At 30.7% G+C, this 22,078-nt stretch overlaps 1 protein-coding gene across 1 annotated transcript; it reads left to right on the top strand.

The window, feature by feature from the left end:
- Positions 1 to 8,485: 8,485 nt before the first annotated feature.
- On the top strand, positions 8,486 to 16,551 carry LOC125829446 (protein Brevis radix-like 2). Its single transcript, XM_049508661.1, has 5 exons — positions 8,486 to 9,045; positions 9,150 to 9,532; positions 14,962 to 15,097; positions 15,244 to 15,638; positions 16,266 to 16,551. The coding sequence occupies exons 1-5, from the start codon at positions 8,926 to 8,928 to the stop codon at positions 16,342 to 16,344; spliced, it is 1,113 nt and encodes a 370-aa protein (XP_049364618.1). The 5' UTR covers positions 8,486 to 8,925; the 3' UTR covers positions 16,345 to 16,551.
- Positions 16,552 to 22,078: the final 5,527 nt, after the last annotated feature.

The raw sequence follows: 22,078 nt of genomic DNA, 5'->3' as shown, positions 1-22,078 counted from the left end.
GACATGGTGTGGACAAAAGTAAAGCATTTTAGATTAAGTAGTCATAGGGGCCGACTCTTGGCAGAACTCAACTTTAGGAGACAAAAGTATACTCATGTCATACAACGGAAATTCCATTTTCCTCTTCCCTACCCATGCAACGCAATCATTTATCAAGGCACTATACAAATATTAAATTTAGGATGAGTAATCTCACGTTTGATATTTATTTAAGAAGTAAAATATTTATGTATAGATTAATATAATATTTTATTTGTAATTTAAAAACCTATATAACTACAACATATATAAATCATGAGGAAATTTATGTATTACATTATGCATAATATGAGATGGAATAACTAAATTGTGCATAACTAAGCGCAATGTTGTCGACAACGTAGCTACAATAAGTTTGTTACATTAATTTTCAAGTTATAATACCAGATTTGTTAGGAAGAGTTACATATTGTCCAATAATAAAATTAAATATTTATATAAGTAGATTGAAAAAGATAACAAAATAACAAATTTGAACATATGATCTAAAGCAATTTATGACTCTCCTTGCAACTTTACTTCTCTTTTATGTCAAAGAAAAAGAATTCAACCAAGTCCAATTTACTCAATAACTTGAAATTGTCCAAATTTGTCATCGTTAATAGTTAAAGGTCAAATATTACTCTATCATTATAAAATTGATCCAAGTATGCCTTTTTTTTAAAATTATTATTATTAATCTTTTTTGCTTTTCTATCTGATGTTTGGAGCCTGCATTAGAGTCTCGATTAAATTCAGATCATGCACTACATGATCCATTTAAAAATGACATTTCCGACATGATTTTTTATATCCAAAACTCAAATTCGAAACCTCCAAGCCCTTAAACAGTATAAATATTTCAAATTTGGCCCTAATTAATGAATGTTGAGTGGTGGATGAGGTGGTTCCTCAATATGCTGAAGACTTTCCTATTCTTTTCTTGTTTTTCAAGCTCTGATCATCCCCCAAATTCCGGAGCTCATGAGCCCAGTGTATTCATATACTTTCTCCGTTCATTTTTATTTTTTTATTACTTATTTTTAAAATAATTTTTATTTTTTACTTTTCACTTCTTACTTATTAAGAAAAATATTTTTTTTTTCATATTTTGTCCTTAGCACTAATATGAGCATTATGGTAATTATTATTTTTTAGAGACATAAAAAATTTAAAATTGACAAGTAAAATTGAACGGGAGAGAGGAAGTGTATATGGCACAAAAACAAAGTAGCAGACCTAGGATGATCAAGAAATTCCTGAACCATTTAATTTGATTTGCCACACTATTTAAAGCATATTATTATAATTTATTTCATGTCCCACTTTATGAAAACCATATCGAATACATTGCTGATCAAATGAAAAGTTACAACGGATAGAAAATAGTAATTAATGAATATATATGATGACATTTATTGACCTCTACCATATTATTCAAAACTTTACTCATTTCACCCAATTTAGTTGTTTGGTCACACAAATTAAGTACAGCAATATAATTCTGGCTAGAAAAAATAAACCACAATCTAAGCCAATATAGTTTTAACATGTGATATGTTTTATATAAAAATTGAGAATGCAGATTTTACTCGTGAAATTATACTGATCACTGATTATGTACGTATGCTGGTGTTGTTGTATAGAAGCTTAAAATTTAGCAAGTGGTATTATTTACCACCAAATGCTAGTTATAAAAAAAAAAAACTCATTTTATTTGTTATTTTTCCTATAGGAATAAGTTAAGATGTCCTTTTGCATTCTTTATTATACACCTTGGGGCTAATTGCTGCTGCAAGCCAAGTATGCAGTATAACATAGAATAAAACCTTGGGGCATATTTTGTACCTTTGTTTTTTTTATATTTCACTCTGTCTCTTTTTGTACTTGTAGTAGGGTTAGATTAATTTAAATTTATGTCGTACAAGATTCAGTAAAGAAAAAAATAAACATTTTCTTGAAGTCGAAATATTTGATTATGAATAAAATAATTTTATTGATCACACCACAATTATAGTCCGAGCCCAACAAAAGAGGCTAGGAATTTAAGCACAAATAACTTTATTTTTGGCAATTAGTTGAAAGTCAAATATGCCTATTCAACATAAACTAAGGCGCTCTCTAAAGAGTGCTTTCGACCTTTCTTTCTTCCTTTGAAAATAGGGAAGTTAGAATGGATAATAACGAAACTCGACTTGAATAGTGCGTCCTCATAAAAGTTTTTTTTTTAGAATCCGACAACTTATGTACGAACTTTCCAACAGACGAGTTACTGCCTCCACAACTAAAAAGTCTTTAGTGAAAGCTTTAAAAGAGTAGGAGAAAAGGGATGTATGAGCATTGAATAATGAAAAGAAGGTAGAGTTGCTCGGAACCTAGTGATCGATTCTTTTTCTTTTAAATAGGTAGGGTTGAATAGCGACTTTATACTCCTTGAAGTGAAGAATCAAAAGTCAAATGACTTCTTAATTAAATCAATGTAGCAATACTAATTTTACAGAAAAAATTATGTAACACTTTAATTATATATAGTAACATTTTCAAATAACAAACCCAAATTGAGTAAAATATAAAATTATAGTTGCAAAATAGAAAAAATAACATAAAAAATCGCTATTATTTTCGTAAAGAAGAAAATCCTATTTTTGCAAGCTAAAAGAAGCAAAAATTAGAAGGAGAGAATGTAGACGTTATAGAATTAAATATGAAATGTAATTAGATCATGTATATATTGCGGTGGGTCCTTTATATAGGTTATAATAAAGAAACTATATATTAAAAATAATAATTAAACATCTTTGTTTCAAATAAAATAGCCACATTCACGTGGCTTGATCATGGACTACTTACTTTATTTTTACCATCATTTACTTTGTAGGCTTGTAGCTAGGTACCCCTACCCTCCTCTTAATTCTCATGTGGTAAGGGTCCGTTATGTTGTCCAAATTAATTAATACTCTTTAAAGTATTTCATATACTACTATCATATATATTATTATTTATTTCCACTTGTTCATTTTATGTTTTTAACTGTATAAATCAGAAAATTTCAATTGGAAGATAATTTGTTTCGCGTCAAAAATGACTTTATTCTTGGAGCTCAAAATTGAGAAATCTAAAACTTTCACATATAGCAAATATAAAAATCATATAGCAAACATAAAAATTATATTTGTATGTTATAGCTATAATTTGCATAATTGCACTCCATAGCAAACTTTTGCTATGGCTATTAACATGTATATTTTACTATACATATACAAAAAGAAGCAATTGTATAATCTGTTTCGGTATACATATATAAAAAAATCAATTGTATAATATATGTTTGTATAAAGCGAGAAAAGAGAGAAGGACAAAAGAAAAATGGGCAGGGGAAGATTTGTATTTGTATAATTATAAGTGTATAGAATGAAAATATATGTATTTGTATTTGTATATACAAATTTCTCTCGCTTTATACAAACACAAACGCAATGTATACATTTGTGTTTGTATAAAGTGAGAGAGGCGAGTGAGAGTGGCGAGTGAGATTTGGGAGAGGGGAACGAAAATATATGTATATATACATTTTTCTCTCGCTTTATACAAAACACAAAAACATTTTATACCTTTGTGTTTGTATAAAAGCGAGAGAGGCGAGGGAGAGACTGATGAGAGTGGCGAGCGAGAAACCTAGGGAGAGAAGCAAATGACAACAATTTGCTACAGGTTATAATTAAATCAAATTATGGTTATAACATTTAATTTGAATTAATAATTTGCTGTTATATATAATTTTCCCTTTAAATTATAATAATATTTACTATTAAAAATTGTTTGGAGAGTAACGATCAAAATCGGTAGACAGGATCAATGTAGTGGCCCAAATACATGCACTCGGGGACGTTGGATTTTGTCTCAAATTCAAAGAACCGACGGACACAATCAATCATGTTCGTCAACTTGTTCGAAGCAAACTCATATATTATTTATGACTTTAGACAATTCTACCGCTCAATCCACCTCCGTTTTTTTATTAAATATTTTCATCATTTTAATTTATACTCTTCAACTACAATTTCACACTTCAAAAATCAACAAAGTTTCTCGATATTGTAAACAAATAATAAAAAACCGAGAGATTACGTTGTTTACTTCTTTTTTATTTTATAAAAAAATAGCGAACATCGGTTAATTTTCTATTAATTTTATAATTTTAAAAAAAAAACGAAAGATAGGTGATTTTCCCTTGATTTTGTCAATCGATCATGTTCGCCGATTTTCTATCCCTTGCATTATTTTTAGTAGTGTGACCAGATTAATAATTAATCAATATATAGTATGTTTATATGCCCTACCATATACAGAGGCAAAGCGAGAATTTAGAGTTTGGAATTCTAAATTTCGTTAATAATCGTCAATCAATTTTATCAGGGTTCACAAATTAATATATATAAATATTTAATTAATTTTTTAGTACAAATATAAAGTTTATGAAAAAACTATTGTATTCGTTCGAACCTATGAATCCTTACCCAGATCCGCCTATGACCTCATGAGCTATGAAAAAAGAAGGCCAAACACATATACAACCCCTCAAACTTGCCCTCATTTTTCATTTTGGCACTCCAACTTAGCCTTGTTCCATTTTAACCCTTAAACTCCATTTTTTCTGTACCATTTAAACACTTATACTAATTTTTATGATTTTGTTTTTATTTATATTCTTCAATTTGCAATTTCTTATTTTAAAAAAAATAGACGTGTGCCTGTTAATTAAAAAAATTAAACATCGCGAACGAACATAAAATTTTTCAAACAATAATATTATTTTTTGATAATTCTCTGTATTTTTGCATGAAAATAAATTGACGAAAGTTCTTTGATTTTCTTTCTTAAACATTCAATCAAATTAAATAACACTACTTATTTATTTTTTCTTATCATCTAGGCTATCTAAATTTAACGCAAATACTCACTTTTAATTTTTAATATAAATCAATACGAATAAAAAAACCCATCTTCAAAAAGACTCGATTGACTTAGTTAATAACACTACTAAAAAAAGACTCTTGTTCATTGCTAATAACACTACTAAACAATGTTAAAACTCGACTAACTTTGTTAGGTTGTCAGTGATTTTAAAGAAAGAAAACCAACACAATTTCATCGGTTGTTTTTCACACAAAAATACATAACACTCTTAAAAAGAATTATTTTTTGTTAATTTTTAATTCTTTAACTAAAATTAAATGACACATGTCAATTTAAAATAAGAAGTTGCAATTGAAGAATATATATAAAAATAAACAAATTATAAAAAGAGTATTTCGTGTTAAAATGGAACACAAAAAATAAAGTTCAAGGGTTAAAATAGAACAAAGCTAAGATAAAGTGTCAAAATGAAAAATGTGGACAAATTAGATGGGTTATATATGTGTTTGGCCAAAAAAGAATGCAAGATATAAGATACTTACATTTCTACAATTAGTATTAATAATTATTATCATTATTTTATATATAAAGCGATGGACATACTTTCTAAATAAACAAGCTAGAGAGAAAGCAAAGTCATTTTCATCATACTCTAAATTGCCAACCGTATTTGTACCTTTCTTGCTTTTTCCGTAGCATTTAAATAGAGATTCTATCACTACCAACTTTTGTTGCTAATCATCACATAAAAATAAGCAAAAATAAAAAAAATATAAAGAAGCCATGTAGTGAAGCTTCTTTTTAGCAGATGGATAAAAAGCTTCATGTTTAAATTAAAGCCTCAAAATCATTTTTATTTCTTTCATTTCAAATTTTAATTTTGACATAAAGTGAAGACATTATCTTTACTTAAAACTTTAACTAGAGGCATATTTTACTATTCTAATCTTACTATTGACATTTTAAAAATCTAAATTTGACTATTATTACCGTATCATGCAATTATTCAATACTACGGATAATATGGAAAAAAAAATGATAAAACTTTTTTAATTTGTTAAAAATAAACAAGTAAAATAAGATATTTATTTTTAAAGAATATAAAATTGCCATAAAGTAACTATGGCCATAATGAGTAAATTAGACCTTTACATTGCATGAAGTGGTGGCAATCGTTTCGGAGGTGAAATTGGGACAGTATAATCTAATACTCCATCTGTTTTAACTTATGTGTTACTTTTCATTTTTCATTTTGATCAGAAATTTATTCATGAAATTTTTAAATTTTTTAAAATGAAATTTATACATTTATAAACTATGTAAAAAATATTATATGTCACAAATTCACAATAACTAAGATATATGAAAAATCTATGATCAAAGATAAACTCACTTAAATCTCAAAAACCAAAAAGTATCATATGAATTGAGACGGAGAGAATACTTTAAAAAAAAAGATAGGGTTGAGAAGGGACCACACATTTTGCACAAATTTAGTTCACAACATAGAAAAACGAAAAAGGGTAAAGGATATTTTCTGAATTATAGTGAATATTATTGAGATAACAAAAGCATCATCACACAAATCCGCAAGCAAAGGTTACTGTTTAAAAGAGTGATGATGACATAGCAAATAGCCAAATACCCCTTTTTTGCCTTTTGGGGACTGAGAGCGACAAACATAGAGTGGCGCACGCACGGCACGATCAAAGGCTCAATGCCCAAAAGACCCGCGCATGTAACGCCTACTTTTCATTAGGATTGCCAAAATCGCCACAACTTTTATCCTACGGGCTAGTCAGAGACGAAATCAGAATTTTATACGTTTTCAATTATTAGAAAAGTTGTATAATAGTTTTATATATTATTAATATTTGATTTGATTTTTTTAAAATTTATGTAGTAATAATGCTTATATTAATTAGATATTAAGATATGTATAATTAATATATAAAAATTATGATATTAGTAATGCAATGAATTTTAATATATGTATTAGCATGATTAGAAACATATCTGCCTCTCAAAATCATTTCTACAATTTTCTATTGTATTTGTGGAAGGTGTTCTTGTATTATATGTGTTTTTTTAGAAATTATGAAATATATGTTATTTTTAATACATCAAATTAAATAATGCATGAGAAACAATCTCAGCACAACAAATAATAACATAACTAATATCCTTATCAATAATGTAAACATTACTAATACACGTTATTCAATATTATTCTTATACATCCTATGACTCATTAATTCTTTATTTAGTAGAATTTACATCCTAATTCCCACGTATAACTACTACGCAACAAATCATGGTATTAGCGATGCAAGACTTATTAATACATGAATAAGTGTGCCTAAGGAACAAATAACTACAATATACCAAATCAAACAATGGATAAGAAATATCTCATTTTAACTAATTAATATATCATATTCAGTTTTTCTCCATTTCAATTTGTTTGATCTACTTTCTTTTTTAATTTGTTTTAAAAAAGAATGTCTCTTTTAATTTTTAGCAACTCTTTAACTTCAACTTTCTATGTGACATATTTAATATCATGCGATTAAAAATAATTTAGTACATTTGACATATATTTAATTTTAGAAAATAAAATTCAAAAGCCTTATTTATTTATTTAAAAAAAAACAAATTAAAACAAAAGAGTACTCCAAAATCATCGCCAACACCTCTCAACCTATTATATACTTCCTGTTCATTTTTTATTTGTACATTATTTTAAAAATAAATTTTGTTTTACTTATCATTTATAATATGTTTAGAAAAATTAATTTCATGATATACTCTTAACATTAATTACTTATTCTCTAAATTATTTTTTTCAATATATAATTCTCTCCGTTTCTATTTAGTTATCACCATTTTAGATTTGACATCTCTTAACAAAACTAGATAAATTTACCATTATACCCTTACTTAGTGTTATCTTGAACTCAAATTTTTAATAAATAAATATGAATTAATTTATTTTGATTAATTAAATTGACCAGTGAGCATGAATTAATCATTTAATTTTTTTATGTTGATCAAATTTATATTTTTAAGACTAATAAATCTCAATAGTAAAATAAAAATAATAATATCATTTATATATTAATTTTGTGAAATCACAAATATTAATGAACATTTACTTTTAATAAGAACAACACATAAAAAATGGAGAGAGTAAAACAACAAAAGTAGTAAGTACTATTTTTATACGCTCTACCGAACTATCCCGTTAACACCTCTCCGCCTTATTAAAATAAAAAAATAGTTGTGACATATACTGAGTTGTAAGGTGAGGAGAGAGAGAGAGAAACACAAGTTGCCACAACCCTCCGCTTTGATGCTTGGCCCCCCTCTATAGCATCGAAAACCCCACAAATCTCAACAGCCCTTTCTCTCTCTCACTTTCTACCTGTAACTGCTCAAGTTCCACAGACAAAAAGAGAGTGATGAGTAATAACTGGGAAGAATGGAAAACGAGTATTAATACTAGTAATATAGCGTACTCACTCCATTTCATTTGAGTAATGAAAGTATAGTGAGATCCAGCTCTCTCTCGTGATCTCATTTTATATCTATACCCCCTATTTTCCGCCTTTAACGCCTCGGTTACTCCATCCTCCTTACTAGTATTCTACTCTCTTTTTTTTCTCCTTTTCACAAAACCCAATTTCATATTTTTCTCTCTTTCTTCGTCTTCGCCATATTCGAATTGAGCTTTTGTTTCAGATTGATCTGAAGACTAGCATTTGTGTTTGCTTGTTTGGTTTTCAGATGTAAATCTGTCTTTAATGCTCAAAAAGACTGACCCCTTCTGTTTAATTTTTCCAGTTTTGGGGTTAAGTAGTGTGTAATATTAGTCCTCTGTTTCTACTCTGTTTTGCTGGTCTGTAAGTGATGAGTGCTTAGTTCTTGACATTAATCTCAATTTTGTGTATTTCTTCTTAGTGGGTATTTTGCTAGGTTGAAAATTTGAGAATGTTGACTTGTATAGCATGTTCGAAGCAGCAGAATACTGGATCTCTGCGTGAACCAGAGGAAGATGAAACGGCTGAAACACCCAGCACAAAGCAAGCCATTAAAGCCATTACTGCTCAGGTGTTTTTTTTTCTCAATGAAAAAATGAACTTAAAAAAGCTGTTGACGTTGTTAAGTTCAAAAGCATGTTTATTTAGCTGTTATTTTGATGTTTTTTTTTTCAGATCAAGGATATGGCAGTTAAAGCTTCAGGAGCGTATAAGAACTGTAAGCCATGTTCAGGGGGTTCAAATCATAACCAGAACCCTAACTATGCTGATTCTGAAACTGGGTCTGTGTCTGAAAGATTTCATTACTCGTATAAAAGGACTGGGAGTTCAAATTCGACACCAAGGGTGTGGGGTAAGGAAATGAAAGAGAGATTGAAAGTTCTGTCCAGTGGTGAAAGTACGCCGGTATCAGTAAGTGGCCGGAGCGAATCCGTTGTCGGTATGGAAGAAGATGATGAGGAGTCTAAAGAATGGGTTGCTCAGGTGGAACCTGGTGTTCTAATCACGTTTGTTTCTCTACCTGAGGGTGGTAACGATCTGAAACGAATTCGATTCAGGTATTCTTTTTCTCTGCTTTGATCTGTTCTTTGAAAGTTCTTGTTTGTTTGCGAGTAATTAGTATTACTGTTTCAATTTTTCCTGCTATTTTTTCTGTGTGGCGCCGAATGACCTTTTGATGAGTCGTTTTCTGGAATGTGATTTTTAATTGTACAGTAGACTTGTAGTTGGATATATCTGCACTGTGCTGCACTATGCCAGAAATTATGGAGTGGACCAAAAGTGGGTCTTTTACCAAGGCTTAAAATACTGTCTTGCTGACTTAACAAATTGAATCTCTCCAAAGTACAAAAGAAGCATATACAATATTCAAGCATGAGTGTTTTTCTGCTTACGTCAAATGGAAGATATCATTAAGATCATCTGTTAGTATTAGATTTGAGAGCAAGTAACTGGTGAACAATCATGTGGAGCGAACAACCAGTCCGCTCTAACCGGTTATTTGTACAAGTCTTTAATAATTTGCTATGTAAGAGGGGACACCTAATTACCTGCCTAGATGTATATGATATTGGCAAGACTGAAACTATCCAATTATGTTACGCTGAAATACGTCAATCAATAACATCATATACCAAAATCATCACTCTCTCTGACCCTGTTAATTAACATGAAAGTTGAATGTCAAAGTTAGAGAACAAGTATACACAAATGATTTGACTTGATTTATTTATGAATAAAGCAATATATATTTATCAATATTGGAAAGAGATGTTGATTTCTAGTCAAAATATATTTATCACAACTTTTCACAATGAATGTCTTTTGGGGTTATTTTTGTAATTAGAGGGGCTAACAAGGGTAGATCGATAAATTCTCATTTATTTGCATCCAGAATATCCTTTCAAATTTTAAACTACTAAACCAACTCCTAAACCACTACCCAATTTTCCTAAACATTGCCCATGGAATACAACCCAAGAAATAACCCTGCTCAAGAAATAACCATGTCAAATCCAAACGATTGTCTTCCATTCTTTATCCACCTCAATATTTTGTCCACTATATTTCTTCCAATCTTTTTGTCTTCCATTGTTGTGTTCTTTTATTGTTCATCATTTTCAACATTCTGCTATTTTCTGTCTCTCAATCTCTTTTGTCAATAAATTTCATCTCATGGGCAACTATGTCTATATTGTTTTTAAGGGAAAAAATAAGGTATATACTTTTAACTTGGTAAGAATATGCAAAAATGACCATTGGAGTTGGTGAAAAATTGTATTAAAAATATGATAGGTATGATGATGTTGTTGAAGCTTTAAAAGATTGGAATCTTTGAATAAATAAAATAAAATTATTCGATGATCATCTCGTAATTCAGTAGTGGATGAAAATAAATTAGAACTTAATGAGCAAAAATATGTCTATGTTAACAGTATTTTTGGCTGGATTTGTTTTGGAAAATTATTGAAAGATTAATTTGTCAAGTAAATCATTTAGATGATTTTTTGGAATGTAAATTAAATGTTCTTTATTTTGTTACGTTAGTTTAGGGTTTATGATATTTTAACATGAACAAATTTAACAAGGAAAAATGAAAGAGAAACAATATAGACTTCGGGTGATTAGCGTAATAAGTAAATTTTTGACATGAAAAGAAAGAAAATCTTTTGCATTTCTTTCTTCTACATATTTTGGTAGATTTTTGGGGGAAATGAATATTGTGTAGAGTAACTTAATAACTAACAACCTATCAACAAAAAGACTACTCAATATAGACTTTTTTGAGTGTTTTTTGTAGAACCAATGTGACTAATCAATACATTGAATCTTCCAACATACATGCCTTTTGGATTTCTTAGGCTTTAAATACACTCAACCCTCTTTCCTTCTAATATCACTCGTCCATTATCTTACCAAGCAAAAAAGTCTTTAGAATAGTAAATATGACCATGTCTTCTTCCACAAATGGAAATGCACGTGTTGTACGAAGAAGATTGTACCCTACTGTTTGGGAGATGTTGAAAGACGAAGTAAGGGACCTTAATTATTTTGTGGAAGAACTGTGGGAGTTGAGGCATTGTTTCCATACCTACATTGAGGAGGTTAAGAATGCCAACAAGGAAGAGGGTGGTGTTGATGTTGATTTGGTTGTTTGTTATTGTTGCTGTTTCCTTTTTTTAAAAAAAAAATTTCAGTTATGTTTTTTTTATATGGTGGTTGCCATGGATGTTCTACTCTATCAATGTATGTGTGTATGTTTTTATTTTTTGTGTTGTTTTAACTTTATGAAAACTCTAGATCTCACAAATATCAATCAATTAGCAAAACATATATTAAGAAATTTTTAGATCAAATTGTGCTGTAGTCATGTTTATTTTAATATTTATGAAAGTAATTTTTTTTATAGAATAATTAGGGCGAAATTAAGGTCCATGTTATAATTCAACTACTTTTTTTGGCAAGAAGTGAAAGAATGACCAAGGGCCTACTCCAAAAAAATCAGGCTTAATACATGATGCAATACGATAAAACAAAATTTTAAACTAACATAACAAAATAAAGAACATTCAATTTACATTTCAAAAATCGTCCAAATGATTTTTCAAAAACTTCAGCCAAAAAAATTGCTAATTACGAAATGATTTCTTCGGATAATTTCACTCTATCTATTCGAAGATTCCAATCTACATCATCATATTTGTCATATTTTCGGTACAAGCTTCTACTAACTCCAATGGTCATTCTTGCCTGAGTATATACTTGTTTTTTCTTCTTTAAAACAACATAAACATACTTGTCCATGAAACTTCAGCCAAAAAAATTGCTAATTACGAAATGATTTCTTCGGATAATTTCACTCTATCTATTCGAAGATTCCAATCTACATCATCATATTTGTCATATTTTCGGTACAAGCTTCTACTAACTCCAATGGTCATTCTTGCCAAGTTGAGTATATACTTGTTTTTTCTTCTTAAAAACAACATAAACATACTTGTCCATGAAACTTCAGCCAAAAAAATTGCTAATTACGAAATGATTTCTTCGGATAATTTCACTCTATCTATTTGAAGATTCCAATCTACATCATCATATTTGTCATATTTTCGGTACAAGCTTCTACCAACTCCAATGGTCATTCTTGCCAAGTTGAGTATATACTTGTTTTTTCTTCTTAAAAACAACATAAACATACTTGTCCATGAAATTCATGAATGAAAGAGAGAGAAAATAGCCGGATGTTAAAAATGAAAAAGAAACAACAATTGAAGACAAAGATTGGAAGAAATAGAGTGGATAAAGAATGGAAGACAACCGTTTGGTATTTGACAGGGTTATTCTTGGCTAATGTGTTGGATAGTCGAGTAGTGGTTTAAAATTTAGAGGGCATTCTGAGTGCAAAAGAATGTGAATTTACCAATTCACATACTTGTTTTTTCTTCTTAAAAACAACATAAACATATTTGTCCATGAAATTCATGAATGAAAGAGAGAGAAAATAGCCGGATGTTGAAAATGAAAAAGAAACAACAATGGAAGACAAAGATTGGAAGAAATAGAGTGGATAAAGAATGGAAGACAACCGTTTGGTATTTGACAGGGTTATTCTTGGCTAATGTGTTGGATAGTCGGGTAGAGGTTTAAAATTTAGAGGGCATTTTGAGTGCAAAAAAATGTGAATTTACCGATTCTCCCTTGTCAGACCCTCTAATTATGAAAATAACTCCAAAAAGCACTAGTTGTGACAAATATAATATTCACTAGAAATTAACATCTCTTTCCAGTCTTTATGGATATATCTTGCTTCATCATTTATAGGTAAATCAAGCCTAATCATTCAAGTTTACTTGTCCTCGAGCTTTGAGATTCGGCTTAACTGGGAGTGTTAGAGGGAGTGACGATTTTGGTATATGATGTTATGATTGGCCTATTTAAGTGTAACATAATTGGATAGTTCCAATCTTGCCAATATTATCTACATCTAGTTTAGGAAGGTTTCTTGTTCTACTGACAGGTAGTTGGGTATCCCCTCTTACATATCAAATTATTGAAGACTTGTGCAAATAACCGGGTAGAACGGACTGGTTGTTTGTTCTACATGGCTGAGCAATTGCTTTCAAATCTAATACTAACTGATGATCTTTAATGAAATCTTCTATCTGACGTAGGTAGAAAAACACCCATGGACATTTTTTCTGCTGTCTCATTTCTATCATGCACGTGTGTACTGTTTAATGCTACTGTGAATTAAAATTGAACTAGTGGTTCTTGTGATAACATGTGACCTTTTTTTTGTTTTTTTATCCTCTTAATTATATGCTATAAGTTATCATAGCCCTTAGAGAATTTCAGCTAAGACCCGTGCCTAATTAATTATGAGCATGAGTTTTCTTATTGTTGGTCATATTAGTTCATTAGTAAGTGAACTTTTAAATTTCTTTAGAAAAGTAAATACTTCTTCCGTTTCAATTTGTTTTACCTACTTCCCCTTTTTAATCAATTTCAAGAAGAACTCTTTCCCTTTTTAGTTTCATCGCTTTCACATGACATGTTTAAGACCAAAATATTAAAGAACATTTTAGTTGACATATCTTTAATTTAAGACCACAAGTTTCAAAAATCTTCTTTGTTTTCTGAAACTCTGTGCCAAGTCAAAGTAGGCCAAACAAATTGAAACGAACGGATCATGGCTTTATCAGGTCGTAAAATTCATTTCTGTTTGGAAATATATGGATTCATGGCTTTATCAGGTCGTAAAATTAGCAGAAACATTTTTGTTTTTAATCTCATTTTGGCGACCAATTTTGTTACTACCTAAAACTATAATGCAAAAAGTACAACTTCTTTTTTTCCTTTCTAGTTTGCAGTTCAATTCTTGAGTATGTTAGTGTGGGCTTCCACCTTCCTTCATAGCATGCTTCTATTTCTACCTGTAACTATACAAAGTTGACTAATTAGCTTCTGCTTATTGCATGAGCTGCAACTGAAAATTGTGTCTTAACAAAATTGATTGTGATGAATTAAAAGCATAGTGATCTTGCTCCTCCTGTCCCAGCACTATTTTGCTAACTCTGCTATTGCTTCAATATTAGAGTCCTTACTACTCTGAAATGCTGTAATCACTAATTGCCAGTCAAGTCCTGAGTTTTGGAATCTTCAATTGGAAGATCAGTTCAGCATGAGATTTCTTTGGTTCAGAATGAAACTTGATTGAAGTTGCAGACCTCATTGGTTGCCTTTGTTGAGCTGTCAACTCCCTTATGTCACTACTTTTATTGACGACTGTTATTAACTGAAAGAGGATAGCAGTGATGTAACACTTTGCCTTTTTTATCTGAACTGCAATAGTTGCAGCTTTCTCATGAGCATATTTTGTATGCATGGGTGACTGATCTTTATGATTGAATGCATCTTCCACCTTCCCCACAGGCCATAATTGGTAAACTGGTTGAGAGTTCTAAAATGTTACTGATATTTTTGTCAGCCGTGAGCTATTTAACAAGTGGCAAGCTCAACATTGGTGGGCTGAGAATTATGACAAGGTCATGGAATTATACAATGTCCGCAGGTTCAATCGACAAGCAGTACCATTGCCAATCCCTCCGAGGTCTGAAGATGAGGTGAGCCTTGTGGGTTAGTAGCAAAATGTTACAACCAATCCTATTAAATTGCTTGGAGCAGCACTGTTGCCTTCTTGCTCTTTTGTATTGCAAGTACATGTATTCATGTATGTTTCTTATTCATTATATGTACTATTTTGTTTCAGAACTTGAAGCTTGATTACGCTGAGAGTAGTCCGGTAACACCTCCACTAACCAAAGAGCGTCTCCCTAGCCACTTTCATCGTTCAACAGGGGTGGATCACTTGCCATCAAGCTCTCTTGAAAGAGATCCATCACAATCTCATCATTATTATGATGCAGGTGGTCTCACTTCGACCCCTAAGCTCTCCAACATCAGTGCGACAAAAAGTGAGACACCATCAATGGATGCTTCTGCACGGACTAGCTCTTCAAGGGAGGCTGATCGCTCAGGAGAGCTGTCTGTTAGCAATGCCAGTGATGTTGAGACTGAATGGGTTGAAGAAGATGAGCCTGGAGTCTATATCACGATTCGAGCGTTGCCTGGTGGTACTCGAGAGCTTAGAAGAGTCAGGTTCAGGTTAGTAATTCTTTTATGCGTTTATCAGCTCCTATTTTATAACTCGACAATATCAGAAGAACTAAATCTGTCCATCTTGCCTTTTGCTGGCTTCTAAAACTTTTATCTTGATTTCTTCAGCACCGCCCTCTACTCCTATGTGCATGAGTTCTTCTCTAGTGAATGGCAGTGAGGATAGAGGGTTACGAATTTTTAGTGCCATCCCATCAACTGAGTCATTTTATTTTATCTAACACAAGAGTGAAGTTTGTGTGTCATTCTTGTTCCCTGATTCACAAGGGCAATTTGTCCGTCTACTAAAAAATGTTTGATGGTTGAAATACTGTGGGATTTACTTTCATACTAGTACTAGTATATCTAAGGTTGACATCCATCTATATATTTAAATGGGGATGTTTTCTTGTGCTTTCCATGCTTTAAATTGTGAGTCATTCCTAAGGTTGATTACTGCTCCAATGATTGTGAAAACGAATCTTCTCCTTATTTTTAATTATGAACCATCAGCAAATTGAGTAATCCTTAATGAAACAAAGCTCAGCAACAAAATCTTGTATATAGTCGTGTCTCACGATTGAAAGATTAAGCAATAAGCTCTTTTCTGACGCGGAATGATTTTTTTTTATGCAGTCGTGAAAGATTTGGAGAAATGCATGCCAGGTTGTGGTGGGAAGAGAACAGAGCCAGGATCCAAGAACAGTACTTGTGATTTAGGACATAATTTGGAGTTCTTTAAATCAATATTCATCCATAATTAGTATCTTAATGTTCCTCTACTTGGCATCAATCCGGGCCACTCATTGTTTTCTTTCTCTTAAACTAGTTGCTTAGGCTTTTTTTTTTTTCTGGGTGGAAAGGCTTAGAGGTCTTTTTGATGTTGTACTGACTGTTAATGAAGAAATATAGACAAATACTACAAATCATATGAAATGTAGCTCATGTTAATGTATATGTAGCTATTCTGCCATGATTTTCGAATATGTTTATGTATAACTTCTTAGATTAGTGTTCAGTTCATTTTTTAGTTTACAACCTTAATATGTTGTTGGTTTGCGTAAAATAATTTCATTAAAACACTTGCGTGAATAAAATAGAGCGAATACTACCAAGGCTGCTCCGCTCTTATTAAGAGGTATCAGATTTGATCTCTGAGTAATGAGAAAATCATGATGGGAGCACCACACACAGAATGAGCCTTGTTTAGTGATCCAATGCAGAATCAAAGAGAAAATGACATAAATAGTCCCTTAACTATAGGAGTAAGTCTAAAATGGTCCCTTAGCTATACACTTAACGGATTTAGTCCTTTAACTATTCAAAAACTTAACAACTTTAGTCTCTTAACTATACATTCCCAGTTTTAGTCCCTTAATTATAAACTTATCGATTTTAGTCCTTTAAGTATTCAAAAACTTATCAGGTTTGGTCTTTGTCCATTTTTTAAATACAAATAGCTTAGATTTATATTAATCAAAATCTTCGTGAAATTAAATCTTTAACCCATTTTTAAGTTGTTTCTCTATCCCCGTCGTTTTTTCTTCAAACTACTCTTTATGAAAAGAACAATAATGTCAACGATTCAAAATAAAATAAATGAGGAAAGAAGATATAAGTCCTAATTTTATTCAATAATTTTATTCAATGGAGGATAAAATTAGGCTAAAGTACTCATTACCCCCCTGAACTTGAAGCTTTTTATTCGGTGTACACCTAAACTAAATTTTATTTTAATTACTCCCCTGAACTTGTTTATTCCTCCGTTGCGTACACCTTTATTGTCCACCTAGCGTAGAAATTGACAACACACTCTACTAGGCGCGTGAGGAAGTGATTTTTTGCCACATCATAAAGCTACAACGGTAAAAAAAAAAAAACGTTAAATCTCCATTTTTCTTTAATATTTTGCATATTTTAAACGAAAAATAGGGAAAAATGTAAATGAAAAGTAAAGGAAACAAAGATTAACACTTACTTGGTAAGAATTTCAGACAAATTTGAAATTTAATCGACCAACTTCACATTTAGAAAAACCCAAATCCAAAAGGAGTTCAGCGAAATCAACCCTTATTCAAAAATAACTTTTAAACAATGAATTTTAAATTTAAGAAATTTATTTTTTGCAATATTAATTTATCTAGGTGACTATTATTTATCCAGGTGGAAATTCACATCACCACTTTTGCCAGTTGTCGCGCGCGTGTAGTCACAATAGGAGCAGGTGGACGAAAAGGTGTACATGATGGAGGAATAAACAAGTTCGGGGGTAATTAAAACGGAATATAATTTAAGTGTACACCTAATAAAAAGCTTCAAGTTCAGGGGGTAATGAAAACTTTTACTATAAAATTAAGCACTTGAATATGCTAAACAATGCGGATTTTATTTAATTTACTCAAACTTCTTTACGTAAAATAAAAAATGAATAGAATAATAACATTGATCTATTTAAAATAAATTTTAAAAAAAATGCAAATATACCATTTTATGAATTTCAATTTATGGAAAATTAAAAAAAAATCGTTCAATGAAGTCGTTGGAGTACAACCTTTGGATTTGACGCGTAATAATTTTTTTCTTTTTATAATAAATTTTAACATATTCAAGTCATTAGTAGCAATAATATGCTTCATTTTATTCTCTATTGAATAAAATTATGACTTATATTTTCTTTCATCGTAAATTTTATTTTAAATCGTTGAGGTTAAGGTTCTTCACATAAGGTTAATTTGAAGAAAAAGTAGCGGAGAGAGAGAAATAACATAAAAAGTTGCTAAAAGAATTTAATTTCTCGAGGCATGGATTCCGTTAATATAATAAGCTATTTGTATTAGAATAAAATGGACAAAGACCAAACTTGATAAGTTTTTGAATACTTAAAAGACTAAAATCGGTAAGTTTATAGTTAAGAAACTAAAACCGGTAAGTGTATAGTTAAGGGACCAAAACTGATAAGTTTTTGAATAGTTAAAGGACTAAATCAGTTAAATGTATAGTTAATGGATCATTTTAGACATACTCATATAGTTAAGGGACTAGTTATGTCATTTTCTCCAAAATCAAACATTGGATGAAAACAATTCAAAATTATTCAATGATCCAATGCAGAATCAAACATTGGATGAAAACTCAAAAAAAAAAAAGAATTTTCTTTAAAATAGAAAAATAAATTTCTTAAAAATGAGATGAATCACTTCTCTTATGAAAATATGGTGAATAAGTTTCATTAATGACATTTCATATTTGTTGTATTCTCTCAACTTTCCAAAACACTTCATTTTGACCCCACAAATAGGAGCAAATGATATAAATAGTCCCTTAACTATAGGAGTATGTCTAAAATGGTTCCTTAACTATATACTTAACGGATTTAGTTCTTTAACTATTCAAAAACTTATCAACTTTGGTCCCTTAACTATACACTTACCGATTTTAGTCCCTTAACTATAAACTTATCGATATTAGTCCTTTAAGTATTCAAAAATATATCAGGTTTGGTCTTTGTCTATTTTTTTAAATACAAATAGCTTAGGTTTATCTTAACGGAATCCATGCCATGAGAAATTAAATCCTTTAGCAATTTTTTCTATTGTTTCGCTCTCTCTGCTACTTTTTCTTCAAATTAACCTTATGCGAAGAACCTTAACCTCAACTATTTAAAATAAAATTTCACGAGGAAAGAAAATATAAGTCATAATTTTATTCAATGGAGGATAAAATGAAGCATATTATTGCTACTAATAACTTGAATATGGTAAACTGTATTATAAAAAGGAAAAAATTATTACTTGTTAAATCCAAAGTTTGTACTTCAACGACTTCATTGAACGAAATTTGTTCAATTTTTTTAGAAATTGAAATTTATAAAATGATAGATTTGTAATTTTTTAAATATATAAATTTAATTATTCTATTCATTTTATTTTACGTAAATAAATTTGAGTAAATTAAATAAAATCCACATTGATTAGCATATTCAAGTGCAGATTCACGTCATTAACAACAATAATATGCTTAATTTTATCCTCATTGAATAAAATTAGGACTTATATCTTTTTTCCTCATTAATTTTATTTTGAATCGTTGACGTTATTGTTCTTTTCATAAGAGTAGTTTGAAGAAAAAAGAACGGGATAGAGAAACAACTTTAAATGGTTAAAGATTTAATTTCACGAAGATTTTCGTTATATAAATCTAAGCTATTTGTATTTAAAAAAGGGACAAAGACAAAACTTGATAAGTTTTTGAATATTTAAAGGACTAAAATCGGTAAGTTTATAGTCAAGGGACTAAAACCGGTAATTGTATAGCTAAGAGACCAAAGCTGATAAGTTTCTGAATAGTTAAATGACTAAATCCGTTAAGTATATAGTTAAGGGACCATTTTAAACCTACTTCTATAGTTAAGAGACTATTTATGTCACTTTTCTCCCACAAATAGCACCATAGTCCATAATATTTGTGTAGATTATATATAAGTATTTTTTGGTTACATATACATAAATAAATATAAAATATTCACTTAATTTTTTTTTGAAAAACATTCTTCAAGAAAATATTTCCAATGAACAACATTTTCATCTCCCACAACACACCCAGTACACAATTATATTGAGCATATAGATATTAAGCTATTTTTGAAAAAATGGTGGATTTTCTTTTCTGCAGAACTTTTAAAGTTCTTATCAAAGCTTTTTCAACGAAACGCAACTACAAATTCTCTTCCAAATTTTTTTACCACAAAAAAGATCCTGTCGGCAATTGATTGAGAAATCAACAACCTGTTGATTTGAATCAGGATTTTCTCTGTCTCTGTTGTCTGGTCAAGCTTATTGCAGGCACTGCCCAGCTCAATTTGCAATTTCAACTTCTGGATTTCGGTAATGTCTTCTTACTTTCACTTCAGCACTTGTATGATTCCTCAGAAGGTGTACAGTAACAAATTAAAATTTGAATTTCTATAAACTCTTCGCATATTCATTAACGGAGATGCAGAGATGTTGGATGTAGTAGTCACGAGATAGAGGTAGGCCGAAAAGTATTAGAGGAAGTGATTAGACAAGACATGGTGCAGCTTTTGACCTTAGATAAGAGCCGCCTATTAGGGTAGAAGATTATTAGCTAGTGAAGTGTTGTGCTTTCGAGGGTTCAAGCTTATTGGTATTCTTGTAGTTGTAGTTTTTGATATGTATATTCATTTTGTTTATTGTGTTTTGGCTACTGCACTATTTTGTTGTTGTTCATATTCTTTTCTTGTAGTCTTTGCACTATTTTTCTAGTTAGTTGTTATGTTTTTTTGTCACTGTTTCTTCTTCTTTATACCTGAAATTGCTGCAAGTGAGCCAAGAGTCAATCGGAAACAATCTCTCTACCTCCATGAGGGAGTGGTAATGCCTGCATACACTCTATCCTCCCCAGATGTCACTTGTGGGATTTCACTTGGTATGTTGTTTTTGTTGTTGTTGTTGTTCTTCTTCTCATATTCACTTCTGACGATTTAAGGCCCTGTTTGGATAGAAGATGCCTTTTTTTGTTTTAAAGAAAAAATACATTCCATATTCGTTTTCATATGACAATATTTGGTTAGGAATGGAGTAGTTCAACATGTTTATTTGACTTTAGATTATATTAGCGGGAATAAAAGAACGCTCTAACGTGATTGTTGAGAAGTTAGTTTAATAGAGAAAACATCACATCAGAATTTACAACAACAACAACATACCTAGTGTAGTATCCCACAAGTAGGGTCTGGGGAGGGTAGGATGTACGCATACATTACCCCTACCTTTGTGAGGTAGGGAGGCTGTTTATGATAGAGACCCTCGGCTCAAAAGGAATGTTATCAAAGCAGGAATCACATCAAAATTTGAAATCTCAAAAGTTCACTGGATTTAGCTGTATTGAAATAGAACAGAACATTTTGCAATGTCCCCAAATAGGACTTGTGTCATATGAATTGCAACTGACAGTAACCAATTATGTAACAAATTTTTGTTTTAGGCACGCCATGATGGCAGGATTGATGCAGTCTTCTCTGTGTCATCGAGGGAATTTCCATAGACAGTCTTTTCAGGGATGTAGGCAATGGGAAACTGGGAATAATGGGATCTCTTAATTTCTTTTCTGGAGAGCTTTTAAAGTTCTTATCAAAGCTTTTTCAACAAAATACAACTACATAGACTCTTTGAAAAGATTTTCTCTGTCGGCAATTGATTGAGAAAAGTTTGAATCAATAACTCTTTGATTTGAATCAGGAATTCAACTTGATCAGCATAATAGGACAAACTGTCAAGCTGCCTCTGTTGTCTGGATAGGCTTGTTGCAGGCACTGCCCAGTTTAATTTTCAATCCCAACTTTTGGATTTCGGTAACAAATACTTGCTTTCACTTCAGCACTCGTATGATTCCTATGTACAGTAACAAATTAAAATTTGAATTTCTAAAGT

The sequence above is a fragment of the Solanum verrucosum genome, unplaced genomic scaffold (assembly GCF_900185275.1).
Source record: "Solanum verrucosum unplaced genomic scaffold, falcon-dt-bn FXZP01000102.1, whole genome shotgun sequence".
NCBI lineage: Eukaryota > Viridiplantae > Streptophyta > Magnoliopsida > Solanales > Solanaceae > Solanum > Solanum verrucosum.
The sequence above is the reverse complement of the archived record's forward strand: the minus strand, read 5'-3'. Positions and strand labels throughout refer to the sequence as shown.

What these genes read in the sequence shown, in the direction of transcription:
- LOC125829446 (XM_049508661.1), top strand. Translation starts at nt 8,926, where the DNA reads ATGTTGACTTGTATAGCATGTTCGAAGCAGCAGAATACTGGATCTCTG. An exon ending in TTAAAGCCATTACTGCTCAG is followed by an intron (nt 9,046 to 9,149) that starts GTGTTTTTTTTT and finishes TTTTTTTTTCAG; the next exon opens with ATCAAGGATATGGCAGTTAA. An exon ending in CTGAAACGAATTCGATTCAG is followed by an intron (nt 9,533 to 14,961) that starts GTATTCTTTTTC and finishes TATTTTTGTCAG; the next exon opens with CCGTGAGCTATTTAACAAGT.